The sequence below is a fragment of the Thamnophis elegans genome, chromosome 2 (assembly GCF_009769535.1).
Source record: "Thamnophis elegans isolate rThaEle1 chromosome 2, rThaEle1.pri, whole genome shotgun sequence".
In the NCBI taxonomy this organism is placed as follows: domain Eukaryota; kingdom Metazoa; phylum Chordata; class Lepidosauria; order Squamata; family Colubridae; genus Thamnophis; species Thamnophis elegans.
The window spans coordinates 62,493,972-62,516,292 of record NC_045542.1 but is presented as its reverse complement, the minus strand read 5'-3'; the positions used below and the strand labels follow the sequence as shown (position 1 = coordinate 62,516,292).

General features: G+C 38.9%; 1 protein-coding gene across 1 annotated transcript in view; it reads left to right on the top strand.

The window, feature by feature from the left end:
* The window catches only part of USP43 (ubiquitin specific peptidase 43), a 119,160-nt gene that overhangs the window by 30,572 nt on the left and 66,267 nt on the right, over nucleotides 1-22,321 (top strand). Inside the window, exon 3 of the mRNA XM_032208626.1 lies at nucleotides 18,887-18,993. Within this exon, the coding sequence (XP_032064517.1) occupies nucleotides 18,887-18,993 (107 nt within the window). The remainder of the gene's footprint in view (nucleotides 1-18,886; nucleotides 18,994-22,321) is intronic.

The window sequence follows — 22,321 nt, the reverse complement described above, 5'->3', positions numbered from 1 at the left end:
CAGAGCTGTCTTGAAGTTCAGAGGTTCCAGTATCTCAACACATCATTAAATAGTTGTCTTTCTATGGCTAACTAGTATTTATTATAGTTCACCGGTCTGTCCCTCAGTTGAGTGCATTATAATGCTCATAATGTCACTCATTCAAGACTTTGCCCCGCATGCTAATTTAGTCCTGAAGCGAGATAAGAGGGCAGTTATTTTCATATTCACTAGATTCTTATTTATTAGAGGGAAGCTTTGACTCTTTAGAGTCATTTGGCAAGAACATTAATGCTGGAGGCATCTTGAGCTGAGCCTTTTGTGGAAGAGGATTCCAACGTAGAAAGGCTCACCCCGTGGCCATAATAGGATATGTGTGTGCATGTTGAGTTTGAGACAAGTAGTTTGAGAGGCAAGTCTACTATGGTTTAACTCCTTCCTCCCTTCGTTCAAAAATGGGATCCTTATGCTTAACCCAAGTAGGTAATTTACTGTTATTGGTTTACTGGTTTACTTGGATTTGGCTCTAGCCCATTTTTGGACTGTAATCACTCTACAATTAAATTAAATCAATTTATGTTGGGCTCTTAACCTGTACCACTTTAACATATAGATAGCATCAAATGCTATTTTCAGAAATGGGATATATACTGGAAATCTTCTGATATTGTGCAGAAAATAGGTAAGATGCTTCAAATAACATCAAGTACTTCTGACAATATGCTTTCTCCTTCAATTTTTCCACAGCTAATCCTGGCAGGGAACATTTGGCTGAGAGACAATATTGACTCAAAAATCACCTGATGAGCTTGCATGGCTGAAACTTCCTGGGTTTAATACCATAAGCACGATACCTTAAATTACAATGTAGTGCCACAAGCAGAACATAACACTGGCCCTCTCTGTTAATGATGGCATCAAGAGCAAGGTTTTTGGCAGTGATATTGGGTGTAATGGTGCATGGTGTAATAATGCATAGTAGATGGTAGCTCGGGCTCTTGCTGGTTTCCCCAAGGGACTTTTTTATGTTCTTCTTTAAAGTCTCTTTCAACACCCCCGCCCAAATTTTTGGAGAGAGCAAACTAAGTACACTACGACCAGTTAATTTACTTCAGAGAAATCTTCTTTGCTGCTGATGTACCAGATAAGATATAAATGGCAAACTATTTCCTTCCTGGCCTGACCTATCAAGAAGGCTAAAGAATAGAACCAGGAGTTCAACTAGTTCCTGAAAAGTTTTAAATATAGATAAAAGGGTCAGAGATATGGAAGAAAATTCAAAAGGAAAGAAGGACAAAAAGAATGAACAGTTTCTTTCTGAATCTCCTTTGCTGAGGGTCTCTGTCTGTCTGTCTATCTGTCTGTATTTCTGTCTCTCTGTTTTTGTCTCTCTCTCTCTCTCTCTCTGTTTTCTCTTTCTCTCTATTTTCTCTCTATGCTCTCGCTCTGCTTTTTCTCTCTCTTTCTTTTTTTCATGCACACTCACAGTCTAAAACAAGTTTAGACTTCAATCTCAGTCAGTAAACTAAAACAGAATCTACCCTGACCCTAGCTTCATTGTTACTAGATCTCAGCCCAGTTTCTATTACCTAGCGTTTTGGTCATAGCAGGCTTTCAGATGGCCTCCGAGGTGATAATGCAAACATCAAAAATTGAAGATGAAGTATCTTCAAAAAAAAAAAAGTCACCTTAGAGAGAAAACTTTTCCTCCTAATGGGCTCATCGATGTTTGATTATTCCAGGCTCTGGTTATCTCCAACTGTTGCCTAGACTGAAAGGTCAACTAACTTTTCTTCAACTTTTTCAATCCGAACTTTTGAAATATGTTTTTCTCACATTCATTGTGGAACATGTCATATTAAGAAGTGAAGTATGGATGCATATAAGTGGGGTAAGGGAGAGTTGTGTACGTATATAAATTGCATAAAAAATTCATCTGCCAGTAAACCATAGGATTATTGTTAGCAGTGAGTTTTAGAGCATCTTGGCTTTGCCATAATCAATACGTGTGTGTGTGTGTGTGTGTGTGTGTGTGTGTATGAGAGAGAGGGAGGGAGGGAGGGAGAGAGAGAGAGAGAGAGGGAGAGAGAGAGAGAGAGAAACTGGTTTTTTCCCCAGATGCTGACAACCAAGAAACAAAAGAAGTGCCATGAAGTATCAATAGCATAATAGCTCCCTGTAACAGTGGAAAATTTCTGCTTTCTAAGATGCTGTCAGTTTTTCCTAGTGGACTCCCAGTTATTAGGGTGGGAGACTTACACCATTCCCCCTCTCCTCTTTTGCTATCTTTCATTACACCTTTTGACAATGAATGCTAAAATGTATAAATTGGTGAATACAAGCAGACTGGGGGGTGGGGGGGAATTCAACTTAAGTGCCAAGGTGGCGCAGTGGTTAAATGCAGCACTGCAGGCTACTGCTAGATCAGCAGTTCAGCGGTTCAAATCTCACCGGCTCAGGGTTGACTCAGCCTTCCATCCTTCCGAGGTGGGTAAAATGAGGACCCAGATTGTTGGGGGCAATATGCTGACTCTCTGTAAACCGCTTAGAGAGGGCTGAAAGCCCTATGAAGCGGTATATAAGTCTACTGCTATTAAGTGGAAAAAGAACCTGCATAAATTTATATGAAGGTATATTAATGACACTATGTCATTTTCCAGAACATTAATGCAAATGTCGAATATCAACCTGTAAGTTTATTTCCATTACTTTCCATGGACTAATGCATATTCGCACTAGAAATGAAGAGGTTGAAAGTTCTGTATTTGGCTGCATTGGTTAGCCTACCTCCTGCTGTGTATTAATTAACTACGATGACTGCTCTTGTCAGCCTAGTTGTTAGGATGTGAATGGGGTTTGTACAGTAATTTGGGAAGATGACTAATGCAGCTTGCTGGATGTAGCTGAGATTCCTTTTTTCTTGCAGTCTTTGCATTTTTATTTATTCATAAGCCATAGTTTAGCCACAAGGATCCTCAAAGCAGCCTTGAATAATTACACAATTCTATATGGGGTCTGCAGGAATGTTTTGTCTGCATATAAATGCATGTGTGTATACAACAAAACGAACTACCATCAGGTAGAAAGCATCTGAAAGCATCAGCCTGAACAGTAGCACTAATCCAAGCATGAGAAAAATAAATTTTTCCAAAGTCCATTAAAAAAGGAAGTTGTTACTGGTTTCCTAAAAGAATGGACAGATGTATATTCAGGCTTTTTATTTCTGTGCACTACTACAGTGAGTTTCCCTATCACTACCCCAGAGAAGTTCTACCGGATGAAATCTGTGTTTCTTGGCAAACACACGTAGCTGGGTCTGTAACAATGCAGGACCCGCAGTTGTTTAGGGGCAAGTTATTTCACCGGTTATCAAGTCCCTGATGCAGTACGGTATTGAGTATGCAACGAAATGTCATTTTAATGTATGCCGATTAGGGTACATTCAAAGTGACAATAAAGTTATCCCAAGTCTAAGCATGCGTGCAGCTTTTTCAACATAGATAGAAAGTGACATAAATAAGCGCTCCCTTCAGCAGTCTGGATGCTATATCTGATACACCACACAAAGGACCTAGCTGTAATCTCAGTTTGAGATCATCAGTGTAGTTAGGTGGCAACATCTGAAGAATTGTGGGCTGCAACTCAATCTCCCAGTCCTCTGGATGGTTGTGGAGTCCAACTGGTGATACTAAAAAGGGCCTAACTGAAATAGTTATTTGTGCTCTTTTGCTTCCTTATGCATTTTTGAACCAATATAAGGATGGGAGTGGGATCTGGGAGAGAACCACTAGCTCTTCTACCTTTAATCCACATTCCCCAAAGCATAGAAATATTGTACAATATTGTACTGCAGGTGACATCAGTAATAGGGAACTAAGGAAGAAAATCAGGATAGAATCAGTAATACAAACACAAATTTTATTTTGATATATTTTTTGCTGACTTGGGAATAGGTAGAACACACTTCATATCAATAATAGGAAGAGATGTATCTCTAAATCAGTATGTAATGTAGTTGTAGGAGAAATGGGAGGAGTTTGTAAGACTCATCATGTGTACTTTATCATTGCAGTTTATAACCCAAGTTCGTGCTAAAATCCAGCAGTTGAATACTGCTCTTTTAGGAGATACAAGATCATAAAACCTGTTTTGGATCTTTTTTTTTTAAAGTGTATTCTTTACATTTGTATTCAAGTGGAAAAACCAGTTTTTTTAAAAAAAAGATAGGTGGATTATTTGTAAGTATGCAGTTATGTAAGGTGGAAACTGGAAATTAAGTTCCTTCTCTCTCCCATCTTCTCTTGACATTTGATCAAAGCTGAAGGTGATGAGAAAATATTTTAAAAACCAGTTCTAGGGCCTTGAAGTCACTTCCATCAATAAGAATTATTCTACTAGTTTGGAATGTCCACAACTCAACTGCATGCAGAAATTGTATTCAGCAATGATTCATTACAAAAGATAACATATCATATGTTGCATTGAAGAATAAATAATATCGGAAGGAGATATTGAGAAATGCATTTTATGCCACCCAAGTGAGTCAGATATGGAGAAATACTCATAGAATAAATTGGCCCTGAGAGGATGCTGCATTAATTTTTCAAGGGTAGAAATTCCAGAATTGGGCATTCAGCTTATAGTGCCTGGCTTGAACTGCATAGGTACCAGGAGTGATATGGGGATCAGATCTTCTAAGTGGAAAAAGCATCATCATATGAAAGCAGGCAATCTTTAGTTCTTCAGATCCAAATAACTGAAGGCGTAGAAGTGATTTGCATTACCATGAGTCAGGGTGGGACAATATTTCAGTTTCAGTTGTAAATATCAACAGTCTTGAAATTCATAGAACTGCATATACAGAATCAGTTTGTTCTTCACTGCAGTAGCTACATGTATTTTCAGGATTGTCCAGCTGCATTGCTAAGTTGAAGGCAGGTGCTGCTTTTTTCCTTTCGTATTCCGAAGCGCTTCTTCTCAATTCAAACTATAAGATAGCATGCCTTTTGCATTCAGCACACTCAGAAAGAGACTATTGCTATAAAAACGTGCAAATTTGATGGTTTGCATTTTGTATTCTTTGGACTGGAGAGCTGTGGCTAAGAAAGAGTGTGGAATATCTTCCACTAAGTTTTTATTACTCAGTTTCCATTTAATACATACATTAAGCCTATATGTGCTTTTTTAAAGAGGCAATTGGACTTCCTGGTTTTTCTTTGAAGACGTTTTGCTTCTCATCCAAGAAGCTTCTTCAGCTCTTCAAAGAAAAAACAGTCTTCAAAGAAAAACGTCTGTTTGAGCAAGGGGCTGAACTAGAAACGTCTTCAAAGAAAAACCAGAAGGACCAGTTGTCTCTTGAAAAAGCACCTTTGGGACAACCACAAACTGGATGACTGAGAATCTCCATTGATATATTAAGTGTAGACTTTTTGGCCAGCAATGGCTTGATCTACTGATTCCAAAATATAGTGAGTAAAAATTTTCTTTCCACAAGTTTCTATAGGATAGCAACTTGTGGAACAGCTATTATAGGGTAGCTGTTGCCATCCTATAATAATCCCAAGCACCTGGACTATTTTGCAGATAGTACAAGAGTATGAGACTAGAGAACACCTTTTTAACATTTCTCCTCCAGTCTTTTAATGATACAGGTTATAATAGTACTATAGAGCAGTGTTAGATTTCTAAGTATGGGACAAGAACTTTATAATCCACAAGTGGCTAGGGAGTTTCTTATTTGGAAATAGAATAACAAACATAATCACAAAATATAAAAAACTGGCTTAAGTTAAAGGCACAGAGTACTTTGAAGAAGAAAGACAATTCATTCTTGTTCCAGAAGAATTATGTTTCTGCAGACAGGCTCTAAGCCAACCTCTCTTGATTTATGCACCCAGGGATTGTGTTGGTGGCCAAGTAAAGTATTAAAATGGAATTTTGCCAACCTAATGTTTGAAAGGAAACAAAGAGGAAATTAACTGATAGCTTCACATAATTGTGTAGCTTTGAGGATATTTTTATAAAGTTCCCATAAAATGTCATGGATATCATTTGTATGTATGTATACACACACACACACACACACACACACACACACACACACAGAGAGAATAGAGCTGGAAAGGACTTTGGAGGTCTTCTAGTCCAGCCCCCTGCTCAAACAGGAGACCTTGTACCATTTCAGACAAGCCCAGTCTCTTCTTAAAAACTTCCATTGATGAAGCATCCACAATTTCTGAAGGCAAGCTGTTCCCCTGATTAATTGTCATCACTGTTAGGCAGTTTCTTCTTAATTCCAGGTTGCTTTTTTCCTTGATTAGTCTCCCTTGATTTTTTGTCCTGCCCACTGGTGCTTTAGAAAATAAATTGACCCCCTCCTTTGTGGCATCCTCTCAAATATTGCTGTTGTTGGTAGTTGCGAAGTCATGTCTGACCCATCGTGACCCCTGGACAACGTTCCTCCAGACCTACTATCCTCTACCATTCTCTGGAGTCCATTTAAACTCATCTCAAATACTGAAATACTGCTATCATGTCCTTCTCTAGTCCTTCTTTTCTCTAGACTACCAAACCCAAATCCTGAAACCATTCTTCATATGTTTTAGTCTCCAGGCCTTTAGTCATCTTAGTTCCTTTTTGCATTTTTTTCCAAAGTCCCCAGTCTGTATTAATATACAGCATCATAATCAATACAGAGCAATCAACAATAAAGCAGCTTACAGATCAGAATTTGGACAAAAAGTCTGTCTTTCTTTGACCTAAATATAAAACCAAGCCTAATACTAACTTATGCGCTAGATCAGGGGTGCCAAGCATGTGTTGTTATGGCTGCATCACGTGACATATCAGGCCTTCCCCCCTTCACTAAACTAGGAGTGGGTGTGGCCAGCATATGGCATATCTGGCCCATGGGCTGTGAGTTTGACAGCCCTGCTCTAGATGGAGTATATTCTGTAGTTGGCATGTTAGAATCCCCAAAACCCACTGCCTGCCTGCCTTATCTTACCTTATTGTCAGAGTTCCAAATAGCATCCAAAAGTAAATCAGAGACCAAGGCAAAGTATTGCTCAAAGTTCCAATTTATTAAGAGAGCCATGTTGGCACATCTGGGAAAACCTGAATCTGAAAGCTTCCCGATTTTCTCTATCCAGTTGAAAGTTCAAGATCTTGCCTCCACACCCACAGGTCCATCACATGGTCCAATCATCCACTGCCATGCTGGCAGTTCCACCCATCCAGTTCTGGTCAGGTGCAGAGATGCAAAGACAAAAGATGACCTTGGCTTTCTAGAAAGAATTTTGTTATGGCTACATGTCATCTAACTCCGTACAATCCTCCCTTCCATTTTCTCACAATAGAAAATGCATAGTAGAAAGTATGGCAGGCCAAAGATCCAAAAGAAAAGATGGCTGCAGGCCTGACACTTATCTTATCATCTTATCTTATCATCTTATCTTGATATGTGTATGCAACTGCACAGTAATAAAGTTATGTCAGATGAACAAGCCATTGACTGTTCACTTCAATAAATCATTATTCAAGGATACATTCACTGTGTCTGCTGGTGGGAAAGAAATATTGTTCAGGTGCAGAAATCCCTTACATTCAAGCTAAAAAATATGAATTTGTACATGGATAAATATGAAAAGCATTTTAAATTGTGGTATGGAAATCAGATTATACCATTGTGGCTCTTTCTGCCAGGTTTGTTATTGTTTCATGAAGATACAGCACATTGTTCAAAAGGGATTCCTGTCTCCTCATTTTACCTTGCTACTCAACAAGGCCAAATGTGCACACAAAATAAGCATTTCATCTAATTTGAATCAACTCAGTAAAACTAAGCAAATGAAGTTTTTTTTTAATGATATGTTTTTATTGGATAAGACTTTCAGTTCCACTGTCAAAAACATTATATGGAAGCTATAATATTAATGTTACCAGCATGGGACATCATTGTATCCTGTACATGTTTATTTTTTACTTTTCCCCAGCTAGGTATCAAGGTTTTTTGCCTAGTTTTGACTAACTAGGCAACAAACTGCAAGAATAGATTTCCAAAGATACAATAGCTTAGATATGTGGGATTATTGTAGAAAAGCTAAGAAATCCAAGAATTCCAGCTAGGTCACATTTATAATGAAATTAAAGTTAGAATCGTATGCATCTTTTTCCTGCCTCAGTGATGCAACAGATTGGATACTTGTCTTTTGGGGGCATCACACCCAGTTTTCATCTGTTTCTTGTTCTCATGATAGACAACTGTGGTATCAAGCTGTTCATTTATGACACTGAGAAATAGCTTTATTCAGAGAGAATAAATTGTCCTGAAACTGAGCGATGGTGTTTGTGGACTTGTAAAAACATTATTAAGCACTATCCTTTAGTCTATATCAACTACGATAACATAGTATGTTTTGCGCTGATGTTCTGATTCTTAATGATTTTCCTAAAACACATTCTTTGTTTTAAAAAACAGTGCTCACTGGAATTTCAGTTACACTGGCCTTAGTCCATAAAAGTTTTGTCTCTTGAATACTTTCCAGGAACTGCTTCCAGATTCATGAGTTTGGATGACTTACTTTGTGAAGTAGGAGAGTTCATGCTATTCTTTTCTTCTCTTTTTTTTTGTGTTATGGATATCCTTTTAGCCTGAAAATTCAAAAGTAAATGCTTGATGTCATCCACTTTTAAGTTAGATCAGAGGTCAGGAAATGTGATCCTTCAGATGCTGCTGAACTATAACTCTCTGTAAATCTTAGGCTGGTTGGAACTACCAGAAATTATAGTTCACTAACATAGGTTCCAGGTTTAAATACTAGAACTGCTTAGGCTGCTCCTGTACTTGAGAAAACCTTGAAAAACAATTGTTTAGATAGTCTAGCAGTCTAGCAATCTGTGGTCATCATTGTAGAATGAAAGTAATGGAATGCTCATAGGAATTACTATATTCGTAGACAGTTCTTGCTGTCTAATGTGTTTAAGATTAACTTTCTTTAACTTTATGTGTTATTTTCAAATGGTTAGCTGTGCTTTGAAGCAAAGTATTGATTTCCTATGTCTGCTAACTATATTCTAAATTCTCCCTCCCTCCCACCCTCCCTCTCTTTCTCTATCCATCCATCCATCCATCCATCCATCCATCCATCCATCCATCCATCCATCCATAGTTAGAAACCATTCATCTCCCTTATAGAATGAATCTGGGTGTTGCAGTGGTCATTATTTTAGAAATAATGATGATGGATTAGTGTAAGTCTTAAGTTTTCATACAGTGTATTTCAAAAAAATAGAAAAATCTGACCATAGTAAAAATGAAGACTGGCAGAAACAGGTTATGTTGCTCAGAAGAGGGGCCCAAATTGTCTCTTATGCAGTGCAGGAAGGAAAAAGAAACACAAGAAAAAAGGAAAATGGTATTCCAAAAAGAAATTAGTCGGGAAAAAAGAGTGAAATAATAGGAAGTGAAAAAGAAAAATCCTTGGGAGGGTTATCCAAACAATTTATCGAAAAATGATAGAAAAGATTCAGAAGAAAAGATATAATACATATAAAAAGAAGAAAAAGAGGGGTGTGGGGTGGGGAATCCAGGAACAGGGGATTAGTAAAATAAAATGAAATATGTTAATCATGGCAATGGTATGTAGCTAATTAAGATGTGAGTGAACTATACTAATATTATTAATTGTGCAAATTAATTAAGTAAAATAAAATAAAATATAAAAAACTGAATTTGAAAATATATGTTACTTATAGAAAATAAATGGAAATAAAATGATAAATTTGGTTTATTTCTAAAGGGATAAAAATGACATTGTTTATGCATATAATAAAAATTAAAAGTTGGAAAATATGGGAAGAAAATAATACGGCTAAAATTGTAAATGGAAATATAATGTAAAATGAATTATGTATATGTGAAAATGTTAAAGGGGAAAAACCTTTTCACACTGTTTTAATTGTATAACAAAAAATAAAAAGCTTTGTTTGGAAAAAGAAACACAGTTATTTTCTAGCTTCCCAAATTTCTTCAATAAATGTTACATATTCTCGCATTGTGAATTTCCATGGGGGTATAATTTTTCTAGTCGTGTTTGACTTGATGCAGCCTGGAAGTTGCTAACAATCAGTATTTATATTGAAAGACTCCTCACTGTTCAAAAAATAAAAATAAACCAGAACCTTTAAAAAAAGATTTAATAGAGGGTCTGTTGCCAGTACCTAGTAAGGATGGATGCTTGAACATGGAGCAGAAGGTGGCCTGATGCAATGGGCATGGCTTGCTTTAACATGATAAAAAGAATGGGAAGGCTGAGGCTGAGGTGGGATGTTGCAGAGAAAATGGGTTCATGACAGAAGGTTAAACATTTGTATGATATTTTGTTTGAAACAAATGAATAAAACGAATAGCTGTTGTGCCTCTTTTGGGTACAGTGCACAAAAAACAGAGTTCTTGATTAGAGACATAGTGATTCATAATTAGGTAAAATAATCCATTTCATCTCTGCTGTATAATGAGATTCTTGACTAAATTTCTTTGATTTTAGTTTCACCCACTTGTCTTTTTGTAAAATATTTGCTGTGGCTAGCTAGCCTTACCTATCTGTGCTCTTTTTGTTGGCTCAAAAGAATAAAATTCCAATATGCTGACAGTCCTCAAAAGGTTGGAGCAGTTTCTCAAAACATTTTATGAGTAATAAGATATCTCAGGATATTATATCATAGAGGTGGGAGCGTGCATTATATGGCTATTAGGTATGGTCAATGACGATCACATTTGTTCATGCTTGCTCTGTACTTCTTTGCTTTGAGCTTAAGAGCAAATTGTGGCTATGGAATGTGGGATAGAAGTACGTCTTATATCATCACCTCCACAGGCCCTTTTAGATTGCTATGATCAGTAACGATAGCTCATTTTCTTGTTTCATTAAGTAGTTACTTGATGACTATTCCTGCAGTACAGGAATTCTAAAGCTAAGGGCTTTTATAAAATAGGAGGATGGAGGGCGCCTTCTTGTCTTTCCAGTCTTTGGAATTTTGGAAAAGAGAGATAGTTATTTCAGTTGAACCTATAATTAGGGATAATAATAGGTTATTGAATTTTATTTCACCAACTATCTTCACCAACTTGATGGCAACTACTCCCGAGAATTCCCAGCCAGGCTGGCCTTGGCTAATGCTATTTGTTCTTTGAAAGTTGCTGTCTTCAATATAGTCTAGATCAGGGGTGTCAAATTCATGTTGCTATGGTGGCGTCATGTGATATTAAGGGACTTTTCCCCCTTTCACTAAACCGGATGTGGGCATGGTCCGGTTTAGTGATGCATCCGGCCCGGGGGCCAGGAGTTTGAAAGCCCTGGTCTAATCTAATGGAAGCTGCAAATACATGAATTATGTGTGTATGGAAAAGGCTGAAAGCCATTTAAATAAGATGGACATGGTTGAAACAGTTTACCATGTAAAACCATGTTACTTCAGTTTAAATGCTCCTATGTGCACATGTTTGGGTGCACTGTTGCTATCTCGATAAAACCTTAATACAACACTGCTTCTTTGACCCGGTACTTAACACTAATATAATTGAAACAAGACAGGGCATTTGGAAAGTTTATAGGATTATAAGCCTTAGCCTTAGTTACATTAAAATAGGCTTTTATTTTAATTGCATGTACGCCAACATCCAGCCCGCTCTACTTCAGGCCTAAAAGATCAGTTCTCATCTCCCTGAAAAATAGTATCTGATTCATACATTTTGTTTTTCCAATCTGGAATTCAACAGATGTAAGAAAGGAACTTATCTGCATCTACAATACAGATGCAAGCAAAATTTAGGCACCCATGATCAAATTATATGTAGTAACGAGTCCCTAAGGCAGTGATGGCGAACCTATGACACGCGTGTCAGTGCTGACACGCGTAGCCATTTGGGGTGACACGCACAGGATTTCATGCGATTCATCCTCGGCTCCTGCACGGCCGCCGAGGATGAAAGAATCTGTGCTGGAGGAACCGGGGGGGGGGACGTGTGATCTCCCCCGCCCACACTCACTTACTGTATCGCCGCCGCCCCTTTCTGAGCGCAGGGGCTGCTGGTAAGGCGTGGGTGCCGTGCGCACACACGTCATCAGCGCGGCGAGGGAGGACCCGCAGGAGAGGAGCACGGGAACAGTGCGCGGCTCTCTCCAGTCAGGCCGGCACAGAGAGTCTACTCCTGGGACTGTCGGTTACGACCGCACCACAGCAGGGAACAGCGGAGTGCCAACGGGAACTGTGAGCGCCATTAGCAGCAACAATAAATTGTGCAAAATTATGTTTTTGTCAAAGTGACACACAACGCAAGTTATGCTCGATTTTTTGCCGATTTTTGACACACCACGCCAAAAAGGTTGCCCATCACTGCCCTAAGGGAATAGAAGCCTACACCACTTCTACATGGTAACAAAGTTAAACTTCTATTTATGTATTTGTTTACAGATTCATAATGAAAGAATAGTGATTATACCAGGCACCTAAGTTTGGACACATATTCAGTCAGTTCTTTATAACAAGTTTAGTCAGCTAATTATCTTACTGTTCTTGCTTTTGAATTTTGTTTTTCTACTTTCCTTGAAGAATTCTTCTAATTCAGAAATATTCTTTGGTTTTCTTGCATGTTTGAGGTCTCTTTACAATTAACAGCAGTATTCAAATCTGGAGAAAGATAAAGGCTATTCCAACCTTTATCTTTCTTTTCAGTATTTCATGGTAGATTTGGAAGCATGTTTCCAATTTTTGTCTTTCTGAAATGCGCAGCCTTTCTTCAGCTTCATTTTTAGGAGCACAAGCTTCCAGAATATGATATTTAATTGGATCCATTCTACCTTCCACCATACAGCCCCAGAGCATATTAGATGGCAAAATGAAATGCTTCATCTTTTTTTATCCATAGGTACCTTGCATTATTATTGCTGAACAATTCAGTTTTTGTTTTATTAGTCCAAAACTCTTTTTTCTAAAGCATTTCAGGCTTGTCAGGGTTTTTTCTGTTTTGTTGCATACTTTAGATCATTATTTTTGTGGTGAGGTTGAATAAAAAAAAATCCTTGTCTCATGCAGATCATTGTTTTGTAAGCAATATTAAACTGTGAGGCTGTGGACAAGTGTTCCAATGCCAGCTAAACTTTTTAGCAGGTTATTTTAAAGGCACCCAGTGCTAGAGGCAAACTGTTGGAAGAAATGTCCATCTGGATTCAGTTCCAAGTGGGAAGAAAGAAACTGGAAACATGGGGACTGCTTGGAAAGATGGTTTAATGGTGGACAGGACCACATGGTTTGAGGTCCTGGGCAAAAAAGAACAAATGGGTGAAAGAGGGAGAGAGATTTATACCCTCTCCTGGGCCCCGCCTTGGAGCTTCCTGTTCCTGTGAAAGAAATGTATTCTGATTGGTTGTCAGACTCCCATGGGGCCATGCAGGGGTAACTTTGTAGAGTCCCAAATTTGGTTGAATCTTGCTGGGTGATGTAATCTCCCCAGGTGCCTTGTGGGCTTATCCTATCATGTCCTGAGTGCCTTTTGTGTTGTAGATAAGCTGGCCCAGCCTTTGTCTTGTAGATAGGTTGGCACCAAAATATCTGCTGGTGCGGGGGAGGGCAGGGAGCTGATGCTCTGAGTTTGTCTTTAGAAACATGTTTCTCCTTTAGGAAAAATATAATATTCTTCCTTTTTAATATTTCCTAGAATATTTCATTTTCTTAGGAGAAAGGTGGGTGCTAACTTCCTACACAGCAAAGTAACTCCATAAAATTATGGAGCATCTTCTATGTTTCTCAGTAGGGATAGAATTCTTTTCTTTAAAAGCATTATTTTTTCAGTGAATATAGTTCTTATTTGACGTATGAACAAGCTTTAATTTTCTTTCACCTGTTCAAAGGAGGACTGTGGCTTAACAACATGCACTTTAGCAAACTCTAGTCTGGCTTTTTTGGTCTTTTGTGTTTTTCAGAAATGTGTTTTTCTTGAGTCTTCTACTGCAGAGGCCACTTTCAATCAGATAGCAACAGATGGTGATTTGATACTGGTGTACCTTGATCTTAGAGCTCAGCCAGTATCGTTTTGGAAGTTTTCCTTAGTTCCTCCTCTACCATTTGAACTATTCTTTTCAGTTGGGATCACTTTTCTTTTTGTGGCTACATTCAAGGAGGTTGGCTATGTTCCCATGGACCCATGAGCACTGTTCCCTCTAAGGTGCGCGGCTGCGCACATGGCAAGAAACCCCCGCGCAGAGGTTTCTAACTGCCGCGCAGAGGTTTCTTTCAAAGCAAACGTGGGGAAGTCCTTTGCAGGCGGCTAGAACTGGCCGCCTGCAAAGGACCTCCCCAAACTTGTTTCAGCGGCAGCTCTCAGCCTGGGCGGCAGCGTCACACAGGCTGTGGAAGGAGGGGGAGGAGGAGGGAACCAAAGAGAGGCTTTTGCTGAGTCTGCGCCCCACAGCCAGGACCGTCCTTGCGCCTCAAGCCGCGTTTCTTCCTGCAAAGCCCTTCTGGCGTCAAGCGGAACTCTCGGGTTGCCCGAAGGGCTTTGCAGGAAGAAACGTGGCTTGAGGCGCAAGGACGATCCTGGCTGTGGGGCGCAGACCCGGTAAAAGCCTCTCTTTGGTTCCCTCCTCCTCCTCCCCCTCCTCCTCCTTCCACAGCCTGCGTGACGCTGCCGCCATAGGCTGAGAGCTGCTGCTGCCGCTGCTGCACAACTGAGGGAGGGAGAGCGAAAGCAGAGGTAGCCTCAAATTTAATTTAAATTCTTTAAAAGAATTTTTGGATTTCTCCTCACCAAACCTTTAAGACTGAAAGTTTTTCCTAACATGAACTTGAGCTAATATACTTAATATGAGAAAGGTGCAGCAATTAACACTGCTTTTTAAAAAGAACAATATTTCTCAATTGTTTATCTGTATGAAGTCTGCCTATCTTAAGTTCCTACTATACAAAAGGTATTGCCTTCTAAGGCAACCTGTATACAATACATTAGTGGCCAATGTTACATTGCTCCTAATGACAAAATTAGAGCTGTGTTAAGCCTATGAAAAAAATCCCAAATGAATAAAATCATTATTAAGACCCAATGAAAAAATTATAAAAATTATGCATAAACTTTCATGTTCCCCAAATTTCCAATCCAAAACTTAACCCAGATTCTTCAGACATAGATTTGTAATTCAGAGTCAGACTCGATTATTAGAATGAATGCATTAATCAGGGGTGAATAATGTTGGTGAAATCTCATCTAACCTTCCATAATAATAACATACATACACAAATAGCTGACAGCCACATCTCTGAAACACTATTAAATCTGAACTAAATGTTTATCTAGAACTCAAATAAATAGCTGCTTTTTGGTTTTATTTTTTTTAATATTTATCAGTCTCTCTTTTATTCCATACTTCTGGTTGAAAGACTATTCTATGTCATGCTAAACAAATGCATATTCTAGTGGCGGTGGGGGCTCGTTGGCATCTTCAGCAGCAGCCCTGCCTCCTGTGAAAAAAACCGAAGATGGAGCAGATCCACGCAGATGACGTTGCTGCAACATGACTGGAGGAGGAATTCTGGGAGTCAGCAAGGCTTAAAGCTGTCAGGTTTGAAGACCCCTGGGGTTTTTTTTCCTAAAGGGTTAGGGGTGCAAGGGTCTTGTAACTTGACAGCTTTAAGACTTGCGTGCTTCAATGCCAGAATTTCTGAGCCAACATTTTGGTCGCTAAGCAGGACCGTTGTTAAGTGATACTGATATTATATAACACTTTTAATTAAGCGGGCACCTTGAATAAACATAACTTTGAGTTTCAAATAACACTGATTTCGTTGTTGTCTTAGGTGACATCTGTGAAAAAAATTCAGGTGCTCAGGCATGAAAATGTGCCGCTCAAACACTATACTTTTCCGCTCACACTGAAAAAAAATTAGAGGGAACATTGCCCATGAGATCAGCCATGCATAATGAACATGAAACTCTTTGAAGATGGTTTTGTAGCCTTTACTATGCTTTGCTATTACCTTTTTTATTTTCTGCTTTTCTTTTTCTTGTCCATGTTCGCTGCACACAGTGACCCAAAACGCCTGAACACTTTTTCTCCATTCACATAAGCTCAGTGACTGATTATGTGATTGAAGACACTCGTGATGCTAATTAAAGCAAATAGTCTACTGGAGGGATCACTAAAATCCAATAATGTCTTTTAACTTCTAAGAGGTACCCATAATTATGTCCACACCATTTTCATGTTTTATTATTTACAAGACTATGTTAAATCATACATCAAACACAAAGTGCCTGCTCTGTGGATTATGAATAACAAAAGGTGGATGCGATTTACTTGTCTCAGTTTTGCAGCAAATTGGAATTCATTTTTTAGGGAGGGGGGAAGTAGAGGAGTATCCATATTTTTAACTGTCAGTAATTTCCATTTTTAATACGTTGAAATTTCTAGCTGAAAGCATTTAGGGGTTTTTAATAACTCCCCCCTCCCAAAGAGTGAATGATTTTTCTTTTTAAATTCTCAGACAGCTGTTTAGAGAAGCCTGCAGTTGCTCAAGTAGATTGAGAGTTTAGAAAGATCAAAGTATTTGTTCACTTGTGAAGTTGTCATTGCCAGGCTAATGGTACCCTAGGCCTAATAAATCAATCAACTTCTGGAGTCTTATTAACAACTCTACAGTACAATGAAAAAAAGTATCTCTGAATCAACTAGAATGATGCTCCAATTTCTGCTATATTCTGAGTGTTCTTTTTTGAATCTGTGAGCAACAGCATATAGGTTTTGGATGTTTGGGGAAAGATATTATGATTAACTCTGTAGATGCTAGAAATTGTGTTGGCTTCTTCTTACATAGATTCATGCAATTTGGCCAGATATGCCTAAATTTTTGCACAACTGTATATAGCTGTTGCAGAAAAAGAATTGGCTTACAATGTTAAAAACTGTTCTGAATATATCAACCACAGCCTGTTTTAGCATAAACAATGTTAGAAAATTTATTAGCCAGAGAACTTCTGTGCTCTTGCCTGTTTTTCTTTGCATGTCAAGAGTCATCCACTCCTTTGCTTTTACAGACAGCCTAAATAGCCTGATTAATGGCACCCTGCATTCTTTTCTCTTCATCTTGCTACATTTAAGAACCCCATTAAAAGATTATTCTCCTTTGTCTTAATGGGAAGAACAGCATAGACCTTGGCATGTGAGGTCACTAAGATCCAATTCATGTGTTGCTATTTTAGGTACTGGTGATGTTTTAAAAAATCAAAGTCTAAGTCATAGCAGGAAGCAACCACATCCGATATCTGGATTGCATCCTTAATTCCTGTGCCAGTGGACCAGCATTTTAATGGTGGTAGCTGGCTTATACATGCATATGCTATTGCTGCAAATAGAAGGGTCAACTGTGTCAAAATAATTTGGGAGCGGAAGCAGCCGCATACCAATTGGACAATGTAAAAATCCCTCTCCTAGCCCTGGATACAAATGGGAAAGGTTGCTTTTACTCACAGTCGTATAATTTATTCTATTAATAAAGAAGGACTCGTAGGCAAATATTTTCCCCTGAAACCATAGGGCAATTTGTCTCTTTCACAAACTTCCTTTTAGCACATTTCCTTTGTAGTATGGACAACAAATTCTGTTCTACATTTATACTTGGTTCAACATAAATCTTCAAATCTGTGAATAGGAGAAAATAGGCAGCTTCTAATTTTACAGAGGAAAGTACTCACATCATATACATGAGGAAAATGCAGAATAATGGGATGTTTGATGTCTAAGGAGATTAGAAGTTGACAAATGAAAGCAAAGAAGTTTATATGAGTGTTAACCAAGGCATTATAGATAAAGGTAAAGGTTTTCCCTGTCCAGCTGATTCTGACTCTAGGAGGTGGTGCTCATCCCTATTTCTTAGCCAAGGCAGCTAGTGTGGCCGGAAAACATTTCTGTGGTCATGTAGCCAACATTACTGCATGTCGAGCTGCACAGAATGCTGTTATCTACCCACCAAAGTGGTACCTATTTATCTACTTGCATTTGCATGCTTTCAAACTGCTAGGTTGGCAGGAGCTGGGGCAAGAACAGAAGCTCACCATGTAGGATGGCACTCAGGTCTCAAATTCAGCATCTTTAACCACTGAAACATTGCGCTCCCTTCAGGCATTATAAATAGGTTTAGATGAATGCCATGACTTGCAATGCCTTGGAAGATACACCTTACATTTGGGGATCAAGAAAAAGGTTAAAAAAGTATTAACTAAAAAGAGATTATCTCTGGGTGTGGCCATATCAAGGTTGCTTATTTATAGAGCCATAAACCATAGCAAAGATGCATAACTAAATATACCAGTTGTCCTAGCCAGCCACAAGTCTGTCAATGTCTTGCATGCAGTATTCAGCTTGCTTATTATTTCTTTGGTGGAGAGAAAGAAATAGCATTGAATATTTTAAACTGGTAATTAAATTGCTGTACCCACTCACTTATTTAGGATAATTTGTAGAACATATTCATATGTGTGGGCACATATGTATTTTAAAAACTCTACTGGAATATTTAAATTTGACAGTTTTCAAACATGACATTCAGGTAGATCTCCCCCTTCTTTGGAGCAGATTTTTCCTATTGAAAGAGAGAAGGTATGAAGCAATGAAAAAAAAAACAATGGAAAGAGAGAGAGAAGAAAAAACAAACAAAAATTGACTGTTGAGATTGACTATTTCTTATCAAACAGTGATTTACCAAATATTTCTACCAGATCTGGAGTACAGCAGTTTCTTGCTAGTAGCGTAAAACCTGGTAGCCTAGTTAAGATGGCAAAGAGTTTCTACAGAGTGGAGTTTTAGCGCTAACAGGTATGTTTCCTGTTATTCAATTTCTGTCTTGGTTTCTTCCACAGCCACCATCTGGACAGGAAGAGAACTCCACCAGTGGAAATGCCCAAGCAACTGTTCAGCCTCCCAAGGGCCAAAGCTTTGTGCAGAATCATTTCCAGGCCCAGTATAGGTAAGAAACTAAGACAGAATTTCCCATATTACTACTAAAGATCTAACATATATATATGCCCATCTAGAAGTCACCCCTAAAATAGATTGTAATAGATACAGCCAAAGATTTTACCTGGTGCAAATTCCATCTTAATTGGTTACAATTAAGTAGAATCAGCTCGTGAAGGAGAAGAAGAGAGCAGGAGTGGGGGGGAGGGAGGGGAAGAAGAAAAGGGGAAGGAGAGGAGGAAAATAGAAGGTAGAGAAGGGAATAAGGAAGGAAGGAAGGAGTAGGGTTGTTGCAAAATAAGATGGAGATGTGGGGTGGCAAGAAAGCGATCCCAATTGTGTTTTTTATATTTTTAAGCAGATCGTGATAAATGTTAGAAGTCAACAGATAAATGTTAATAGTAAATACGAGTATGTACAGTTGCAAGAAAAAATACGTGAACCCCTTGGGATTTCATGGAGTTTTGCATGAATTGGTCATAAAATGTGCTCTGAACTTCATCTAAGTCACAACAATAGACAAACACAGTCTGCTGAAACTAATACTACACAAACATTAGATGTTGCCATGGTTTAATTGCACATAACATGTAAACATTCACAGTGCAGGGAGGAAAAAGTATGTGAGCCCCTAGCCTAATGACGTCTCCAAGAGCTAATTGGAGCCAGGAGTGAGCCAACCTTGACTCCAATCAGTGTGATGATATTGGATGTGTTGCTGACAGCTGTTCTGCCCTTTAAAAACACACACCTGTTGTGGGTTTACTGGTTTCAAGAAGCACTGTCTGATGTGAACCATGCCTCGCAGAAAAGAGCTCTCAGAAGACCTACGATCAAGAATTGTTGACTTGCATGAAGCTGGAAAGGGTTACAAAAGTATCTCCAAAAGCCTTGATGTTCATGTGTCCACGGTAAGACAGACTGTCTACAAATGGAGAAAGTTTAGCACTCTTGCTACTCTCCCTAGGTGTGGTCATCCTGTAAAAATGACTGCAAGAGCACAGTGCAGAATGCTTCATGAGGTAAAGAAGAATCCTAGAGTGTCAGCTAAAGACCTATAGAAATCTCTGGCACATGCTAACATTTTTGTTGACACATCTACAATAAGGAAAACATTAAACAAGAATGGAGTACATGGGAGGACACCACGAGGAAGCCATTGCTGTCCCAAAAAAAAAATATTGCAGCATGTTTGAAGTTTGCAAAAGAGCACCTGGATGTTCCACAGCACTATTGGCGAAATATACTGTGGACAGATGAAATCAAAATTGAGTTGTTTGGGAAAGACACACAATACTATGTGTGGAGAAAAAAAGGCACAGCACACCAACATCAAAATCTTATCCCCACTGTAAAACATGGTGGAGGGAGCATCATGGTTTGGGGCTGCTTTGCTGCCTCAGGGCCTGGACAGATTGTTGTCATTGATGGGAAAATGAATTCCAGAGATTATCAAGACATTTTGCAGGAAAACATACGACCATCTGTCTGCCAACTGAAGCTCCGCAGGGGATGGGTGATGCAACAGGATAATGACCCAAAGCGTACAAGTAAGTCAACACAAAAATGGCTTCAACAGCACAGAATATGCGCTCTGGAGTGGCCCAGTCAGAGTCCTGACCTCAACCCGATTGAAATGCTGTGGCATGACCTTAGGAGAGCGATTCACACCAGACATCCCAAGAATATTGCTACACTGAAACAGTTTTGTGAAGAGGAGTGGTCCACAATTACTCCAGATCGTTGTGCAGGTCTGATCTGCAACTACAAGAAACGTTTGGTTGAGGTTATTGCTGCCAAAGGAGGGTCAACCAGTTATTAAGTCCAAGGGTTCACATACTTTTTCCTCCCTGCACTGTGAATGTTTACATGTTATGTGCAATTAAACCATGGCAACATCTAATGTTTGTGTAGTATTATTTTCAACAGACTGTATTTTTCTATTGTTGTGACTTAGATGAAGTTCAGAGCACATTTTATGACCAATTCATTCAAAACTCCACATAATCCCAAGGGGTTCACATACTTTTTCTTGCAACTATATATTTGTGAATGTGTATGGAAAGAAAAAAATAAAACTTTTTTTTTAAAGTAGATCAGCTCATGCCTAGGAACAGACAGAGGGCTTGAAGGATGACTTTCTGCAGCAGAATGAGGGCTGTCACTCTTGCAGGCAGGGAAGAGAGAACAATCCACTGGTTTAGTCCCTGACATTTATCAGCTGGTTCCACTAGGTGCCGTTGTCAGGACTGCAATACTGCTGCTTCACCTTTCTAAGCACGATTCCTACAAAGACCTGGCAGGGCTGAAGAGACTCTCTCTTCTAAAACACGTAGCAACTAGATTGATTAATAGTAGTCCTATGTAAATTGTAGGAAGATGCTTTAGAAAAGTAAAAAAACAATAGTTCAGTTTGGAGGCGTTGCAGATGACTCTTCTATCAGCTGGCATTGCTGTGAAATCTAACCTTCAGTGTAACAATGGAATGCTGCATTCACAAGATAAGCTAGTGTTTAGACAAGCAACACTAAATTAATCTCAATGTAGTTTTACTGTCTTAATTTACTCTTTCTCAACTGGCAAAAAAATGAGAACCGAACTGAATCTTAGCATGTGGCTTGGATCATTTTGTAAAAGATCAGCATCCTGGTCCCTGTTTATGTTTTTACTACACTTTTCAGAATACATATAGTTAGGATTCTTGGATATAAGATTTCAGAACATATGGAAGACACTAAGTTGGGTACTACCTGTTGGGGAAATGGTTCCATGTTTCTTTCACGACTTACTTGAGTGAGAGAGAGAAGGACCTTAGATAGGAAATACAGAATGAATAGCCTGTGATTCAATTCTATCTTGTTCTGATCTAGGCTTCCCCAAAAAGTACGGAGTAGATGCCTGGTCCCGACAAAACCCCTTTTATAAACAAATGTGAATTCCTCTCGTTCACAATCAGCAAAAGCCTGGTAACAGTCTTTCAAAGGTGAATTTATGACCACAAACTTATCTAGGTTGGAAAGCTGCCATGTAAATATTTTCCAAATGCAGTGCTGTGCAAGGAAACATTTTGCACAGAGTCTCTGAGATTCACAGCAGATATTTACAGTCCTGAAATAAATGAATGAATGAAGAACGAATGAACGGATTGTTTCCTGCAAAAGCTCACTCTCCCTTTGCTCCTCTTTTATTTCCTATGGGAAGGGCCATTCACCGTCCGCCTGTGGCTTTATTCCCAAGTCGACCCTGATTTCTTAGCTATTCTTTTCTTCTGACAGCTCTGCACACGCGCACACTGGGAACAGGCTCCAGCTGTTCCTCTGCCTCATTGCTGTCTGGCT